Source organism: Ylistrum balloti, unplaced genomic scaffold (assembly GCF_031769215.1).
Source record: "Ylistrum balloti isolate Yb309-2 unplaced genomic scaffold, AGI_CSIRO_Ybal_v1 Utg370660, whole genome shotgun sequence".
Lineage (NCBI taxonomy): Eukaryota > Metazoa > Mollusca > Bivalvia > Pectinida > Pectinidae > Ylistrum > Ylistrum balloti.
The window spans coordinates 432,780-452,738 of NW_026782400.1; the positions used below are offsets into that span (position 1 = coordinate 432,780).

A 19,959-nucleotide genomic window follows, 5' to 3' on the forward strand; every position below is an offset into this window, starting at 1 on the left:
GGGTGTTTAGAGAGACAACTGTAGGTATCATATGAAGACGGGTGTTTAGAGAGACAATTGTAGGTATCATATGAAGACGGGTGTTTAGAGAGACAACTGTAGGTAACATATGAAGACGGGTGTTTAGAGAGACAACTTTAGGTATCATATGAAGACGGGTGTTTAGAGAGACAACTGTAGGTATCATATGAAGACGGGTGTTTAGAGAGACAACTGTAGGTATCATATGAAGACGGGTGTTTAGAGAGACAATTGTAGGTATCATATGAAGACGGGTGTTTAGAGAGACAACTGTAGGTATCATATGAAGACGGGTGTTTAGAGAGACAACTGTAGGTATCATATGAAGACGGGTGTTTAGAGAGACAACTGTAGGTATCATAAGAAAACGGGTGTTTAGAGAGACAACTGTAGGTATCATATGAAGACGGGTGTTTAGAGAGACAACTGTAGGTATCATATGAAGACGGGTGTTTAGAGAGACAACTGTAGGTATCATATGAAGACGGGTGTTTAGAGAGACAACTGTAGGTATCATATGAAGACGGGTGTTTAGAGAGACAACTGTAGGTATCATATGAAGACGGGTGTTTAGAGAGACAACTGTAGGTATCATATGAAGACGGGTGTTTAGAGAGACAATTGTAGGTATCATAAGAAAACTGGTGTTTAGAGAGATAACTGTAGGTATCATATGAAGACGGGTGTTTAGAGAGACAACTGTAGGTATCATATGAAGACGGGTGTTTAGAGACAACTGTAGGTATCATATGAAGACGGGTGTTTAGAGAGACAATTGTAGGTATCATATGAAGACGGGTTTTAGAGAGACAATTGTAGGTATCATATGAAGACGGGTGTTTAGAGAGACAATTGTAGGTATCATATGAAGACGGGTGTTTAGAGAGACAACTGTAGGTATCATATGAAGACGGGTAACAATAAAAATGATATTCATGGTTACTTTACTGAACCTTGGTTAATTTTCAGACGAAAATGAAAGTTGAATAATTTCTTTTTCTATCATACTTTTAAGTTCTTGTTTTCGCTATTTTATACTTAAGACAGTTTTTTAAGGATTCTTACCAGATTAACACTGGCATAAAATTGTAGAACACAAATAAAAAGTGGCAATTCAAAATGGCGTTCTATGGTTGTTAAACGTCGGCTTTTTCTAATCGCTTTTTTTTTGTTGAAAACGTCACTCTTTTCTTGTTGAATATCATGTATATTCCACTCTTCTGACGGAATATATCTACATCATTTTAGGAGAAGCAGTCGTGTAAAATGGAGATATACTGCCATACCCGTGAAATATATTTAATGTTGTAACGGAAACCATTAAATATCTTGATAGATATTTTTGTGGTGGACAACCTGTAAAACCATCAAGGAATTATATAATGTAGTTTCACTATAATTTCTTTCTATATAAGAAGCGAGTCTGTCGCAATAACAGCGTTTCTAGTATGTTTCATTGTTAATATCAAGCGGCGTTAGATGCGATATCTTGTAAAATAAAAGTATCTTAATGTCAGCAGCTCTCTCTCTTTTTTTTTTTAAATTTTACCTATAATATCTAGTGTCTCGTGTTTCTTAAAATCAATCAACCAGAAAAAGCCTACGATAAAACGCCCAGTATTTTTATACTCTTATCTGGTCCTCATCTGCTTTTGTATCATACACGATACACATGAACGTTACTTTATTGGTTTTAGTACTCATATATATGGTATGATATATTTATTTATCCTTTTTATTTACTACTTCTTTCTATCCTTTCTATTCAGATTTTATTTAAGAAGTATAACATTGGTATTTTATTGTGATAGGTCCGAAATGTATCGTTTAATACACACAAATATATTTATTTTCTAATGTTACACAATAACAAAATATGAAAATGAAACATTATAGAAAAGATGACTTGACATAGAACTCATCACCATACAAACATTTAACACATAGTAAGATGATATGAAGTTGTATATATACTAATTAAACACACACACACTCAAAGTACAAGACACTCAGTGATCAACATATAAAATGACACTTACCTGTAACGTTCCCAGACGACACAGACCGATATGGAAGGGAAATACGTGGTACCCGTTATATATCGAAATCATTTCTTATCATTTTTCGGACCAGTGAGTAGCATTACATTCAATTTCAGCTTCCATCCCTGAGATAATTATAACTATCTATTAGCAGCGCGTTTGCATTCATCTTCTCTGACGGGCCTTCCTCACGCTATAATTGACTCCTCCAAATAATATCTCTTGTCCACGACTCAATTTTTGTAGTGTTTGTAATGTTACTGTATTAAGAATCGGTATTTTCCGCTCAGCTGACGATTTTTGTCTCGGTGACGTCACATAAAATGAAATGTCCACAGGCGTGTTTCCCGTTCGCGCACGTATATGGAGGTTTAGTTAGCATACACATGCATTTGCATTCTGTAAAAAAATATCACAATTGTTGAAATTATTCTGATCAAAATGTTTCAATAATAAACTGTTTCCTTGTGAATTGACACAGTCGATGTTTTGTGATTTAATTATAAATTTGATTATAGACCACAGTAATTGTTAGATACGACGGACGGGGAAGCTCCGTAGTACACAATATAGTGGTAAACATATCTAAATGAATTACAGAACGTAGTGATGGCAGGCAATAGTGTACAGCTAAATGGCTTTCTGTTTGTTACTGTCAACAGACAGCTGACAAATAAATATATTTCCCTGTACTTAGGATGCGGGCAGTTTATCGCAGGTCACTGCACTGCTTCTACTCCAAGCTCTTTTTCCTGGTTCCAGCGTTTCATTTCAATGTCTCATCCCAAACACAAAATGCGATCTAACTGTGTTAATATTATTCGAATCTTCAACACATGGAGCAAAAACAACAAGAAAATGTCGACATGTGAATAAAATTATAATCTAAACACAAAGCCGATAAAACGAAGGCGAAACGAACAAAAAGAAACATCTACACAGAGACAAGGAACAAGGAGAATATGACCAGGCGTTTCGGAAGACTATGCGTCGTCTACTGCTTCATCGACGACAACCGCCATGTAAATCAATCCAAGTAATGTCACGTTCTCAAAAAAGAACAAACTAACGAGCATCAAACACATCCAGCTTCATATCGCACAAAGAAATTGAATATTTCTCGATGAAATCACCATGATGGCCATAGAACTTTTCATCAACCTGTATCTCTCTAAACCCCGTGTTTCTGGTGTTGTTACAAACAGTAACAAAAAACGAAACAGATAAGTAGACTTCTCGCTTGCAATCCCATATCACCCCCAACCACACACACACACACACTTATTACATGCATGTTCTCTCATATCTAATTTTAATGACGGTTACCGCAGTCATTTGCCTCGGTAGCCACTGACTCATCTTTTTACCTTTGCTTAGCTTCCGGATTTACCCACGGCTTCCGCTTCTTTACCCCCCGGATACCATTGTCTTAAACTTCTGAATTCTTTTGTCTTGACTCCTGATTACCACTTTATTGATGATCACTGACAGCTTCTGGTATTCGTGGTTACCGTTAACAACTGTTATCGCTGTCATTATTCTCGGATACAGTTGCCACTGATTCCGGCTACCACTTCCTAAACTCCCGACTTCCGCTGCCTTTGTTTCCGAGTCCCGCACCATTTACTGTCAATTACTGCTGCCGTTACTCCCGAATTCTGTTGCTTTTACGTCTGGGTTCTGCACCATTTACTCTAGCCTTCTGATGCCATTATTCCGGATGCTGTTGCTTTTGCTCCCGACTTCAGCCGTTACTACCAGCTGTTGCTTTTACTACCGGATTCTGCTGCCTTAAATCCTAGCTACTCTCTTATCAGAAGTCAGTCACTACAATGCATACAATCCGAGGAGGATCTGGGTGGAGAGAATGGTTGTGGCTTGTACTTATTGATAAACATGCTATTTGTTACATTATATACGGAATAAAGTTCTTCTGCCCATGCACACCGGATACCTGTAATCAGTAACATCGTGTTCAATTTCCTGACGACACACTATGCCCAATGCTCTGTAATAACCCCGTGTCCTTAACGTTCACAGAGTCACGACATGATTACGACTTAAGCCTGTTTCACATTAGCCTTACGACAGCCGTACGGGCACATTTTTTTTGCAAATCGCAGGACTTCATGCGGACTCCGCAAGACTGCCGTACAAATTCGCAACGCCGCAGACGTCGCAAGCTGGTTTTTCAACATGCTCGTTTTCTTTGCAATTTCTTTGCGATTTTTTTAGTTAGTACGGCAACTGTACGGTTGCCACACGGCAGCCGTACGGCTACCTTGAGACCATCGCACGTCAATCGTACGATTTCATACTGCGAAGGCTGCACAGTGATCGTACGAACATCTTGCGGCTGACTTGCGAATACCTCGCGTCTAGTGATAGTCTGTCTAAAGACTGCTGCGGAACGTACGAACAACGTATAGATTCGCACGGCTGACCCGCAAATGCCTTGCGAAAAGTTAGCGTCATCCCTCCTCTTTTTAAAAGTTCGTCTGTCTTGTTCGTCATCAGTCACTGTCGAGATTTCAAGAAGAGAAGGTCATGCCTCCAAAACAAAGATCTCAGAAGGGAAAGGGAAAATTCCGGTTGCTGAACCCCATTGAACCCGAGGAAACCGAAGTACCACCAACCCAGGATTCAGATGAAGAAGGCACGTGCTTGTACAGGAGTGACAAATATGCCTTTACTTCACAGCAAGAGAATACACTTGTGCAGTGATTTAGCGAACATCCAGAGTTTTACCAAAAAAGTCATCAGAGATACGCCAACAAGCAGAACAAGGACAAGCAACTAGAAATCATAGCTACACGACTGAATGAGCCCGTGAACGCCTGCTGCAGAATGAGGCTGTTGCCGCATACCAAGGTGTGTATATATCCAAATCTGGACAGAGGAGATAATTCCTCCTCCTCATGGCGATCGCACGAACACCGTACAGCTGTCTTGCAAATTCGTGCTTGCCGTGCGGTGGTTGTAAGAAACTTTGCAAATTCTAACGGCAGCCTTGCGGGTGCCGTGAGAATTTGTGCGGCAGCCTCACGATAAACGCATGACAGCCGTGCGAACATGTCGTTTTTTTTCGTACGTTCAACCTGCGAACACCGCACGGTTCGTGATTCAACCGTGCGAACAACGTACGGAGATCGCTTTGCAAATTTGCAATATGTGCGACGGGTGCGAATGGGTAGCGATATTGTTTGCGGCGGAAATCGTACGACGAAAAAATCGCACGGCTGGTGTGAAACAGACTTTAAGGTTGGTCACAAATGACCACTGGATATGTCGTGTCGTGATTGCGTGTCAAACGCCCAATTGTGTCCCCGTGTCCAAATCAAAGTTGTGACCATGTTGCCAAACGTCCAGTCGTGAAAAACGAACCAACCCACGAGGTTAAGCACACTTTATGGATTTTCACCCTAGAAACACAAAGTGCTCCGAGAAGAAGCTCTCACATTTTCACCCGATAAACACAAACCCCACGGGTAGGGTTTGAGGCACACATCTCAAATTTTCACCCCTGAAATACAAACCCCACGGGTAGGGTTTGATGCACACATCTCGAATTTTCACCCGAGAAATACAAACCCCACGGGTAGGGTTTGAGGCACACATCTCGAATTTTCACCCGAGAAATACAAACCCCACGGGTAGGGTTTGATGCACACATCTCGAATTTTCACCCGAGAAATACAAACCCCACGGGTAGGGTTTGATGCACACATCTCGAATTTTCACCCGAGAAATACAAACCCCCACGGGTAGGGTTAGGCACACACCTAGGATATCCACCTGGGGATCCCAAATCTGATACTCAACCGACCGAGCCATTCTTGTATTAGGTAACAAGGATGTCGCCAAATTATTAATTAAAATTTTCATAAACTTGTTCCATACACCGAGTATTAGTCCAGATGGAACCAGGAATTCATTACTATATCTATTATTAATATCTATATTGACGGATTCTGGTCTTATCCAAAGGACCTGATAATTTGTTACAGTCTACGTGAATATTGACCCATTGTGGTCTGTGTTGAATATCAGCATTTGGTCAAAATGACTTCCCGAATATTGTCATAATATATAGACCATGACAGGTCGATATTTGCCTAGACCATATCAAATTATCAGGTCTCTTGTGGTTTGGTCATAAGACAATAGCCTCTTGAAGGCATCCCCGGCAATTAAACTCTGAAGTATAAACCGAGTTCACGTTATAGATTCTGGGATTCCCCAATACAACGGAACTACCTCACGTTTAGATTCTGGTGTCTTTGGTTGACAGTATCGTAGCGATTTCATAGTTCTCTCATACATGGTTCTTTGTTTATCGTGAATGAGAATTGAGGTCCTGTTAGAATGGAACCGTGTGTGCTGGGGCTGGGTCAAAACTTTCCCAAAGTGCGTAAGCTCAGTTACTCGACCAAACATGTCCCGATTCATACATGTTGTTCTCTACTTGGATTCATCATAGTGTAGGTTGGTACAATTGTATCCTAAATGCGTACATGTAACGTTAGACTAGCAACAATCAGCATCGCATATTCAAGGTATATGTCCCAGTTCAAAAGAGATTTCATGTAACTAACCTACCTTGCATATATATATATATATAGAGAGAGAGAGAGAGAGAGAGAGAGAGGGGGGGGGGGGGGGGGGGGGGGGGTGGGTTGGGGGGGTTCACTTATGTTATGTTATAAGAAAGGAGACATTGATCGAGCTACCTTTTCTAGTGATAGCCGTAGAGAGCTACACTTTAATTTCCTCATTACGAGCAAGAGAGCCTGAGGTTATGATGTAAGAGAGGGGGAGAGCTACTTTTTTTCTAATGGACATACTTTCTTCAAAACATGGAGAGATAACAACTGACAGAGCTACACTTTCTTGTAACAACTGACGGAGCTACCCTTTGTTGTAACAACTGAGAGAGCTCAACTTTCTTGTAACAACTGAGAGCTAAACATTCTAGTGACGACCAAGGAGAGCTACACTTCCATGATAGCTTCACATTCTGATTAATTAAAGCAGGGAGGAGCTACCCTTTCTTGTAACAAGTGAGAGAGCTACCCTTTCTTGTAACTATGGAGAAAGTTATCCTTTCTTGTAACTATGGAGAGAGCTACCCTTTCTTGTAACTATGGAGAGAGCTACACTTTGTTGTAACAACTGACAGAGCTACACTTTCTTGTAACAACTGACAGATCTACACTGTAACAACCGAGAGAGCTATACTTTGTTGTAACAACTGACAGAGCTACACTTTGTTGTAACAACAGAGAGAGCTCAACTTTCTTGTAACAACTGAGAGAGCTAAACAATCTAGTGACGACTAGGGAGAGCTACACTTCCATGATAGCTTCACATTCTAATTTATTAAAGCAGAGAGGAGCTACCTTTTTCTTGTAACAAGTGAGAGAGCTGCCCTTTCTTGTAACTATGGAGAGAGCCACCCTTTCTTGTAACAACTGACAGATCAACCCTTTCTTGTAACTATGGAGAGAGCTATCCTTTCTTGTAACTATGGAGAGAGCGACACTTTCTTGTAACAACTGACAGATCTACACTGTAACAACCGAGAGAGCTACACTTTCTTGTAACGACTGACAGAGCAACTGACAGAGCTACACTTTCTTGTAACAACTGACAGAGCTACACTTTCTTGTTACAACTGACAGAGCTACACTTTCTTGTAACAACTGAGAGAGCTACACTTTCTTGTAACAACTGACAGAGCTACACTTTCTTGTAACAACTGAGAGAGCTCAACTTTCTTGTAACAACCAAGAGAGCTAATCTTTCTAGTAATGACCACGGAGAGCTACACTACCATGAAAGCTTCACATTCTAATTAATTTAAGCAAGGGTGAGCTACACTTTCTTTTTACTGGATTCAATTCTGATTTGGTATGGTATCCATTAAAACCTTTTCCTGCAGTTTACTGGCATTTCACTTCTTGGTATAGGTTGCTTTATTGGGATGGGCACCTTTCTCTTACAGGAATTCAGTTAATATAAATTTTTACTTTCGTACGAGGTTTATTGACCAAGTCAAAGAAAATTTTATTTTAGTAAGCCTCTAGTGGTAATATTTAAAATTCATTACTTCTTTCATAGTATGAAGTGGAATTGAATGCAAGATTTTTTTAGCACATCTTTGATTTTTCCCCCTCTTTTCTTTCCTCTGTTTTTGGTCTTAATTGTGTGAAATACTTCTTCAGAAATAGCATATTTAACTGTCAAATCAAAATGGCCACCTGGCTGTCATTTTTATTTAACCAGTCTAAAAATTTAAAAGAGGACAACTTGGGAACAAAAAGAATCTACCTTTGAAATTTGAGAAAGATCCATTTAGTATGTACTGCTCAAGATATACATATAACAAATTTTCATTGTCAGAATCCAAGATGAATGCCTAGCTTTATGATTGTGGGCTAAAAACAGTATTTTATAAATCATATACAGAACCTAAATTGATGATATTCTCATTCCATATCTCTTTCTTTGATAAAGTCACAATACTTTTGACTTGCAAATGAAGCAATGTTAATTTCCAGCTCTGCTAAGCATTATTCATAACAAAATGTATAAAATGAATGCTGTTACACTGAAACAGGGTAATTTTGAGGCAAATGGCATTACATAAAATCAAATCCTCCAGATGAAACAAATTCTCTTCAAATTTGGTAAACAGTATAAGTATGATAGGAAGATATGCATTTCCCTCCATCATGCAGCTTATTCCCCTTATCTCGCAGTTATGCCCCTTGGGATTTCATTTAATAGAATATTGTAAAATCAGTTACTTTCAGTTTTAAAATTTATTCACATAGTTAACATTTTCTTGCATAAGTATTTTATTATGTAACATGGGCCCCATCTAACATTTCATCTTCCAGCTGGAAGGATTTGTCCTCCTAAGATATTTGTTGTTTATTAGAGGTATCCGGCCATACATGATCACTTTTGACAATGGCCCTATTACCTTCAAAGTTCAAGTTATTTGTCTCCACTTTTTCATAGCCAATTATCAAGACACTTGACTATTCCAAAGAAACTATTTCATGACTTTAACACATAAGACAACATTATTAATAATTAAAGGCCATAACGATCACGTCAACTTTTAAAAAACTTGAGAACAAATCATTCCGGCAGCAACTGGCCCACAACATGACCTTTGTTTTCTAGGTAATTTAGATATATATATAACAAGATTACATCTCAAAGTTTACAGTTTTATTACTTATTTCTACATAAGGAGTTTGATGCTTCAATTGTCAGCTGAGAGTCAATGTCATGACATGAATTATTGATGGTATACAATTGAATGAAAAAGTTGAAATGTTTTCTTGAAATCTACAATCTCATGATCAGTGATAAACAACAAGTGTCACATGACATCCAATGTCATGTGATCATGTCTTTGTTTGACATAAACCATAACAAAGAACTGTCCATTACAATATACCCAAATGTGTGTTGAACATGAACAAACAAGAAGGGTAATACCATGAAATTTATTTATGTTCATTGTTCATGTCATTCTCTGAACACATCTGTGTCATTTTGACACAGCTCACTGATACGATCACAACACTGTGAATTAGGAACTTATCCTGAAGTAGATTTTGGCTAAAGTGTTGCTGGACAACCAGTGAAAATTATTGGTAATAAATTCTATGCAGTCACATGTTAACTTTTACTCATAATCAATTCAAGGTCACCACATGCTATACATTGGAGGAAATGAGATGTTATGAACTCCAGGTAGTCACTGCTAATCAACTGCCAGGTAGTCACTGGTAATCAATTCCAGGTAGTCACAAGTAATTAATTCCAGGTAGTCACAAGTAATCAATTCCAGGTAGTCAAGGGTAATTCATTCCCAGATAGTCACAGGTAATCAATTACTTCTAGCTACACATATACAGCAGAATACTTTATAACTTCTTTCTCCTTGTCACAATTTTACTTTTAATACTCAATGCTTCTATTCACTTCTATACTGTTAATGAGCAGGACTGTCTGTTGGTTCCTCGTCACTGTAAACACACACACAAAAAAAGAGTTCATTAAATTTCTATCCAAAGTTTTAAAAATCTTAATAATAAAATTAAACTTAACATAGAAACATCTGAAAGATATGAATATTCCTTCTCTGACTACCAATCCAAACTGATAATTTTAACCAAGTTTGAATAATTTCCATGGAATCTTAACAAATAATACTGAAAAGTATTCATTTCTTGTATAAACTCTGGTTAAGTTAACCCCATCCCAGGGGAATAGTGAAACCTATATATAATTAAATTCAAAACATTTTCATTCTACCATATTGAGAAGAAAATTTTGAAATTAGAATAACTTTTATCATTTTTTGCTCCACAGATCAACCCCTGAGAGTCAGCCAGTGTCAAGATATACATACCAACAAACTTTCATCCTATTCTGATAGTTCTAACAAAGTATGAAATATTTTTATATAAACCATAATAAACTTCATCCCCCTCCTCAGGGGAAATGTGAGACTCTAGAGGGTATTTGAGAAATTTGAGAAAGAATCATCCAGCACTTCTTGAGAAAAAGTTGTCACAAACTTTCATTTTCTAACTCTAAGATGGCCATCTGTCAGCCATTTTGTTTTTCCGATCAGTCTCAGAATCAAAAGTAAACAACCAGAGACCAAGGGGAACCTACATACGACATTTGAGAAAAATCCATCACATACTTTCATTGATAAAGTCAAAGATGGTTGCTTACAGACATTTTGTTTTTCTGGTTAAGTCCTAGTATCAAAAAGGCACAGCTCGGAAAAGATCAACCTAGTACTTCTCAAGAAATAGCAATAACAAGAATAGTTTACAGATGTAAGGACGGATGGACTACAGAACAACATTTTAAATAGCTCACAATTTTATAATGGTGAGCTAAAACTGTAGCCTTCAACTAACTTCAATAACACTAGCTTAGAAATCGACACAAACCTGTCTACTAATCAATCAAGAGAGTAACAATATTCTACTTGTGCATGACAACAGGGGCCGACAGATCAAGAGGGAGATAATTATACTATACTGGAGTAGAAAACTGCATGTGACTCTTCTACTTACATTTGAAGTGAGAATGCCGATGTCTGCGTTTGTACCCAAAATTAATCTTGTAATGTGATAAGGTTTTCTCAATGACTGTGGCTTCGACACAAACTTGTTGTCGGCTGTCAAGAAAAAGACAGAAATAATTAAAATGATATGGTCAGTAATGTTTATATTGCTAATGTATTAAGTACAAGTGCTACAAACAACCATACATTATCACAGCATTGCAGATGATATGAATACCCTACGACCCAAAGCTGTACAGAATGTTAAGTGTAAACAGGAATGTACAGTGATTTTACCAGTTTCATGAGCTAGCTTAAGTCACAACATGTTGATTTTTTTGAACATATATGTCATGTATTGTGACAATCATATAAGAAATGAAGTCTGTAGAACAGTGAGGTTGTTATTCTATTTATAGTTACAGTGACATGGCATTTGATTGCAGAAGGTGAAATCACAAATCTGCATATGAAGTGATGTTTGTGAGCACATGTGTGAAGTATTGTGAAGAATGGATATGAATGCAGCTTGTAGAGTGGTGATAAATTTCTATTTAAAGCAACAATGACATAGTTTTTCAATGCACAAATTTGAACCATAAACTTGCATGAGAGGTAATGCTTGTGAACATGTGTGAATGTACATTCCCTGTGTGGGTATACATATACAAAATGAGCCAAAGTCTTAAATAATTCATTGATACGTACATCATGTCAGCTTCCAAAAAAATAGTTTTTGTATAGCTTTGGTCTCCTATGAAAAATTAAGAGTTTCTGAATGTCTTACCTTAGCATGGGCATCCCCATAAGGGTAAAATCTTTCCCACCAACCAGCAACACCTGATAAAAGAGATAATCATAGATAAAACACCACTATATATGCCTCACAGCACATTTCACACATAAAGAATTTAGACTTACCAATGTTTGATGTTATTTTTGTATTTTTTATTCCAGTGATCACACCAGACCTGAAGTCATAACAGTGATATCAGCTGAGGTCAAATAGGTGATAACAGCTTAGGTCACATGCGTAATAACAGTTGATGTCTAACAGCAATAACAGATGACATTACACTGATGATAACAGGTGAAGCCACACACGTGATATCAGATGAGGTCTTACAGCAATAACTGATGACATTACACTGATGATAACAGGTGAAGTCACACACATGATATCAGATGAGGTCTCTCAGCAATAACAGATGACATTACTGTGGCGACAACAGCTGAGGTCACATAACATCTTCACAGAGCTGACTCCAGTTACTTAACAATATTTTGTTCATATAATTATTACTGACCTTTTCTAATCTGATTCGGTCACCAACAGTTGGTGGGAAGTATGCCTCTACAATGATGACATCCTCTGTTGTAACCTTACGTTGTTTCCCTGCCACTTGTACGACTGCAAACAGTCTCCCTAAGTCCTCCGACGCCAATGTTTCATTCACCAAGTCCACAGCAGCTATACATAAAGTTAATACATATAGCCATGTATCATCTTTAACAATTTCTAAAAGTATTTTTTAAGAGGTTGAAATTTATGAAAGTGTATAAATCAAACATGCTGTATTTGTTACTTCTTATCAATTCAAGAGATTTACTAGAGGAATTTACTGAATGAATTGAACAGAAATGTTTGTCTTTATTATCTCAGTTGACATTAAAGTAGTTACATTTCAGGGTAAAAATTCTTACTTTTACTGACTTCGGGAGAACACTTCAGCTCTGCAGCTGTGCCAAATCTCCGACTACAATTAAAACAACAAGATTACATTGAGGCAAATTTACTTATGAATATATATTACATGTATGATATGGAGGGGAAAATGTGATTACTGGTGGATCTTGGTGCAAACTGTCTAAGATCTCTTTTGTTATATGTAAGTTAGATCTTTTCTCTTCTATTTTCCTTTTTTTAACAGAAGGTTAACAGATCAAATGGCAACAATATTCCACCTGTTACCTAAATATGAAGGATGGTCCCTATAGGACCTTTGACAAATAACAAAAATAATCTGCAAGCTGCACATGTCAAAATCCAAGACAGCTTTCTATTTCCATTTTTCTCCTCAATTCAATCAGCTAAAAATAAGGCATGATGAGCAACTAAGGACAAAAAGGAATGTATATAACCATGTTTTAGAATTTTCTATCCAGTATGTCTTGTTAATATTCATTACAATCTTCGAAAGGCAGGGGTAAAAATTTATTCATGATGACCACATGTTGACTGTTTCCTTTAAGGGCATGTAAATTTAAATAATTTCAGTTGCACAAACCCACAGGTAGCCTGAAGATGGCATTTGGACAAAGTGTTGGTTAAGGATGTGGTGTTTTGTTAGACATAAAAAAAATAATGTTTCAAATGTATATGCCATAAAATGCCAGTTTTACTGCATATAAGTCTGACCTTTGACCATGTTACTTTGAAACTTAGCCCAAAACAATTTTCCAATGATTCCCTACAGCTCTGAAATGCATATGCCTATACAAAAAGTTGAAATTGACAGTAACAAAAAGGTGAAATTATAGTTTTACTTCTTCACAGTTTTGATGACCTTTGGCCTTAGCTTTGACCCAATAACCTTAGCTTGTGGACCTTGACCTTAGCTTTGACCTAGTGACTTAAAAATATTTGCATCATTCATATACACACCATAACAAATGTTGACAGTTTCAAATTCGAAAAAAAGTTAACAGATGATGCATGACCATGGACAAAAAGCAATAGCAAAACATCATCTTTTGTGCTTGAGCCTTTAGCTCAGGTGACCTTAACATGAATCGACAACAATGATTACCACCAGAAAGAAATCATTGTCTATACATATACTTATCAAACTGCTGACCTAAGGGGCCATTTTAACCAGCTTTGTGTTTGAAACCACTTTTCTGAATTTTGATTGTTTTTCTTTTTCTTTGTTTTATAGCCTATCAATAATAAGATTAATTTTGGATCAAGAAATGATCCCAAGGCAGCAGGAGGGGCTCAAAAGAGACAAAATGTTTGCTGACTGCCTTGGGCCCTCCTAACCCCTTCCCCACCCATCACACACACACACATACAGAATGACCTATTCTTTGAAAATAATTTTTTAATTAACCATGAATCTACATTAATGTTATGAAGACGTACCTGTGGGTACTGTTTGAAATGTGGAAATGTCTGTTGATACTGAAGGAGCCAACAGGGTACTTTCCTCTCATAACACAGGTGGCAGCATCTGTTCCAAAGAAATATAACTCCTTATATTACAATGACATTCAAGAATTTTAAAGCATGTTAACAACTGTAATGAAAAGATGAGATGAAGTTTTAACATGCCAAGTCAATATTGTTGTGTGCTCACAATGTTTCTATTACAAAATGATCTTTGAGTAACTACCAGCTCTCAAATGCTGAACTTTTATTTATATGCAGGGTTGTGCCTAGCGTAATTAGACTACTGTTCCAATAACATCAGAGGCCGCTGGTCAGTCGATTTATTATCTGACATTATTGTGTACAGTGTTAAATGCTGCCTGTCATAAGTTTCTTGTTGCCTAAATTACGATAAAATCTTTAAAAGTCTGGGCACAAATCCTCTCATGGGTAAGTCTTGCATTTGAGGGATAGTTACTGATTTGAGTAATCAGTTAGTTACTCAAATGCAGGGTGATACTGAAATGGAAACACATAAAGTTCTTTGAAAAAAACACACATTTTTAACAAGACCCAATAGCCAATGAGACAATATATATAAATGCAAAGGAAAATTTCATTTCTGTTATATAACCTGACAATTTTTATCATTGACTCTGTTCTCTCTTGACTTTAGTACAGTATACTGTATAGCCAATGGTACAATAATTGTAGCATTTCGTGCAAATATCATAGGTGAGCATGAATTTACCTGTATTCTACTTTTAGTCTCGTTCTAAGCAGTTGATAAACAACGGTGAGATAACTTGTTATTTGAAAAAAAATGAGACAACTCAATTATCTTTTTTTGTGTAAAAATGTACAAATTGCATCGGTTATTAAGTCATGTTAAAAATAAGACGCCTTTTTGTTGCGAATGTTTAAAAGTACTCAATGTGGGTCTTCTTCAAATGGTCATGCACTAACTGATTACTAAAATCGGTCACTATTACTCAAATACAGGATTATTACCAAAATGCACGGTTGTTTGCGCTCAACCTGTTTAACATTGGTAGAGCAGTTAGACTTCACTCGGTGTCCTTGACTAAGTAAATCATCGAAGTTATTAACTTATTTACAGTTCATAGTGAATGCAAAAATAATTTCCAAACAAACAACCTGATGTATATTTCAAATTGAAATGTACCTGTTTTTGAAGCATTCAGAGGGCCTTTCAAAGTCTTGCATAAAGCTGGAACAAGCTGACGAGAGAGAAATCCGCATGCCTTGTTCGCCATTTTCGTTTATGAATCTAGATCTCGGAGACGTTTTAATGATTGAGTAAACAAATAAACGAAAGACGGAATGACCATTACGTGATCGCTGAAGCAAACTGAAACATCTAAGAAATCAGATATCATGCAACATGTACTCATGTAAGAGAAAAATACTGAAAACATCTAAGTGGTTATTGATAAAGCATTGTCTTTGAAGACCACAATGTGAGCAATCTCGATGCTTGCTATCGTTAGGTAAGGAGCTAGGGTTCATTTCAATTTTAAGACATCGAAATATTCACATCACTCATTAAATGTTTTATCGGAAGACAAGAGTACTATGGCCATCGTGAAAACTAAAATAGACAAACGGGAAGGTTTCAATGTAGCGTTGTGATATGCCTACCGTCGACGATGAAGGCCCTGGAGAATCACTTCGAAGGGACGTGATTGAAATGTACAAGAGTTTAAAGGATGAATTTACGACAAAGAAGCATGCATTTTTGCGAAGCTTAGGAGTGAGGAATCTGTCAGAAACAGGACAAGAGGAGACTAAACAAAATATACCAACTTATCAGTCAAAGACATCCTTGGGGGCGGGGGGAGTAGAATATATTCACATTCAATACATAAGGTGACCGCCCTTTCTTGTCGGGAGCATAAATTCGCTAGCATTTAGTTACACTAGGATAATGAGACTTGGTTCAACAAGAGTATACATTGGCTATATCAATGGGTGATTTCAGAATTAACAACATTATGCGTAACTACTATTGTAATGGCCTAAAAGCAAATGAAAATGTAATAATTCTTTCAAATTTTGTCGTTTGAAGATATCTTACATTTAAAATCATTAATCATTCACATTCTACATGTCTGAAATAAAATAAGATATTAAAAAAAGTCTTCAAGGATTCCCTAACTAGGCGTAGACCGCTTTTAACTAAATCGTGTTCTTTGTACCAAAGACCGTATTACACCATCTTTTCAACAGATGTATACAATTTCAAAAGGCAGTTAAAATAATTAAAGATATAATTATTTTTAAAAACACACAAAATTGGTTCATGCTCAACCAAAAAGTTTTTAAAAATTAGTACTAACACATGATACGATATATATGCAATGTATCAAAATTCGCAACTTCTTAGTTACAGAGTTATATCCCTTTGTTAATTTTTTTGCCTCTATTATTCTTTTTCTTAAAGTATTCATCAGATTAATTGATGTTCTTCTAGTGTCCAGAGTCTTATCGGCACATGTATTGGAAATCAACTTTAACTTTAGAGTACCATTATGTATAATGCAAAGGAGTCCGTTCTCAAAGTCAGTAGACAAGTATAGACAGAGTGTCCTGTAAACTATTGCTGTCGATCCCTGATGTGCCGTCCTCTCAAAATATGTATTGCCTCAATGTTTTGAGGATTTGCAGATCGATTCGTCAATTTCATTGTCCTCGGTATATCGATATAATTACATCGAACCTCGTCCAGCATTATGACATTTGGAACTGTAAGGTGAATAGCTGTCCAGTCTCCCTTGGTACCTAGCTAAAAAATAAGCTCTTGTTTTCAAATTGTATTTGTTTATTATACCAGATGGGTATTTTAAGAATGGTTTCATTTGTACATTTAAGACTTTCCTTTTTTGTCGATGTATGAAGGATTGACAGACGATCCGGGGCTAGTACATGATCGTGAGGACACACAGCGTTTATTCCGCTATACACGAACGCACCGTATGTACCGGGTGTTGGTCCTGATATGGACATGTAAAGCTCAAAATGCACTATTTCGGAATTTCTCGTCAAGCAAAAAACAATTAACTAAAATTAAGAAACTATCCATTTCACTCAAACTTAATAGTACAATGATTCCAGAAATATTGAAGTGCACCAACCTAACTTTATGCTTAACAGCTTGTCATATACGTCCCTGTAAAAACTAACGACATTCAGAAAGTTAGTTTGCGCCCTACGTGTTTTGTATAAAGCTGCGAGCCAGTATCCTTCTAGGCCTAAGGTTATCTTGTCAAATTCGCAAGATATTTCGCACATTATATTACATAAGTAATTAAATAAATAAAACTTTATTTTTCCCCCTTTACAAGCTGACAAACTATGGTTCATATTAAATTTCCGGAACTTGTTTTCCTTTCTTCGGTTCTTTATTTACATATATAAAAAGTATCCCTCCAACGAAATGTCACTCTCTTGAAACGTCTTGCAAAATTTTGGAAGTTATGAGCCTTCCATGGGATAAATCAAAACGTGCAATTGAATGTCACAACGGCACTTTTGAGTTAACTTTTATGATGCTGAACGTAAGTTATGTGTAATATAAAAAGTTAAAAGTAAATCGACATCTCTATTGTGTATACTAAAAGTGAAAGTTCTTTCGTTTTAAACGATTTCTTAGAATTTAAAGCCAAAAATCCAATGTCTTCTTATGTGGATCAAATCCACAATCCCCTGAATCAGACATTGCCCTTCAAATACTCCTGCATGAGTATATGAGCGTATTGAAAGACCAGATTTGTACCACTGCATTTGTCATCCTCTACTGTGTACTATATTACTTCTATAATTAGGAGTCCAAGATTACAGAGTCTGTCCAGGCACGTATATAACTTTTATCTACGTCCCTGGTCTGTCCAATCATTTTATTTTGTCACCATGTAATGTTAATTCAAAAACATATCTCTTGAAGTTGGCAAATGTAACATGAAACTGATGATATTGCATTAAAATACAAAGTTTCAATAACATAATAAAGAAAAATAGATTTAAATGTGTATTTGGATATTTCGAATTCCTTTCCCTTTCATTTAGTTTGGATGAAACACTTTCATTCAAACAATGCCAGATGAGTGATGCAGACCCTATAGACCTCTTGTATGAAGCTTCATATGTTTTATTTGATTAGAGGAAATAGGATTAAATGTTAAAATGGCTTGCCATAGTGTACATTTTGCACAAAGGACATGGGCTATTGTGAAGGGTCTTCAGACTGTATTCTCAAAATGCTGAATGAAGTAAGCCTCATGATAAGAAATATCATGCATTTGATTATTATGCATCTGTATCCCATTTACTTCTTAAGTATATATTCTTCACACATTGAAGAGTCTTAAGTTACTCTATCAAAAGTGTGAATTTGGTGACCCTGGAGTCTCGCATGTAAAGATTAACTGATATTAGAGTATATTGAATAATTATATTTTTTAACATTATTTGTTTAATTTCCAATTTAAAGAGCCAGACCCACTCCTCTACCGATATTATTTTAAATAAAAAAAAAAAAATGATGGTGCTAATTTATAATTATGCTGGAAGTCCTGCCCTCTGACGCATGCACAAAGAACTGTAAATAAATCTATCATCTTCCTATATGGCAGAAAGCGTGTGAGGGAAGGGGGGAAGAAAACCTGTTTTGATGGACTCATCTCTTCCTCCATTTTTGTTTTGGTTCTGACTGCGTCTGAATGTATCACATGACTTTTCCTCATCAATATTCATATCTGGTGTTGATTTATGAGACTAATTCTGGCACCGATATCTCCGGTACCCTTTCAATTTCAAGTTCGAAACTTTATACAAGTCTTTATTTGTATATTATCTATTAGTATACAACAACATTTCCAGTCATTAAAATATGAAAAAATATCTATAACGGAGTGGGTCTGGTTCTTTAATATATTAAAACTTGGTTAGATATGCACAGTTTACATTTGTACAATATGTGACACAATCATGGCCAAGTTAAAGTTTGTAACTTGATTTAGCTAGATCTCTAGAATTTCCACAAGTTATACATGTTTCTTGCTAAGATGAAATGAGGCACACAGTTTTTTATATGAACATAAGTCGACCCTTTTTTAAAATCTTTGTACAAAAAATTTCATATGTGGTCTTAACTTGTGCAGAATTTCCCTTTAACAAGATAATTTCTGTTACAACAACAAAAACAACATATAGAACTCGCATAACCATGCAAGATGCCCTTTGGCCTCTTCTATAGTGTTAAAACTGAAACATGCCTTTTAGCAAATTTCATCATATAGTAAGTGATGTTATGATGGATTTAACCTTATGTTTGGAAATATATGATTAAATGTGAAAGCTTTTGGTTAGAATGGCAACACTAAAGATACAATTGATTAGAATTTGTGTATGCTTTTTTTATATATATTGGTAAAATATAAACGAGACAAAGATATTAGCTTGTGTGTCATTAAGATGTATTGCATTAAGTTCTTACCTGTTGGTTGGTTAACTTAAATGTTGATAACTTAGATGGAGCATCTGTCTGGTGTTTAATGTTCTTGTGCTTGATGAATTTCAGTCTTGCTTTACATTTTTCTCACTACAAAGGTGCCTATATG

The 19,959-nt window shown here is 36.5% G+C and overlaps 1 protein-coding gene across 2 annotated transcripts; it reads right to left on the reverse strand.

Moving 5' to 3' along the window:
* Positions 1-9,290: 9,290 nt before the first annotated feature.
* Positions 9,291-15,597, reverse strand: LOC132557333 (large ribosomal subunit protein bL21m-like). Of its 2 annotated transcripts, none has more exons than XM_060221818.1 (7): positions 15,507-15,597; positions 14,315-14,402; positions 12,874-12,926; positions 12,477-12,640; positions 11,957-12,009; positions 11,180-11,283; positions 9,291-10,111 (listed from the first exon to the last, which is right to left on the reverse strand). In XM_060221818.1, exons 1-7 carry the CDS (start codon positions 15,595-15,597, stop codon positions 10,044-10,046), a joined length of 621 nt encoding a protein of 206 aa, XP_060077801.1. In that variant the 3' UTR covers positions 9,291-10,043. The 2 variants fall into 2 exon arrangements, with proteins under 2 accessions (XP_060077801.1, XP_060077802.1); XM_060221819.1 differs by having other exon boundaries at positions 12,884-12,926; positions 15,507-15,592.
* Between the last annotated feature and the right edge of the window lie 4,362 nt (positions 15,598-19,959).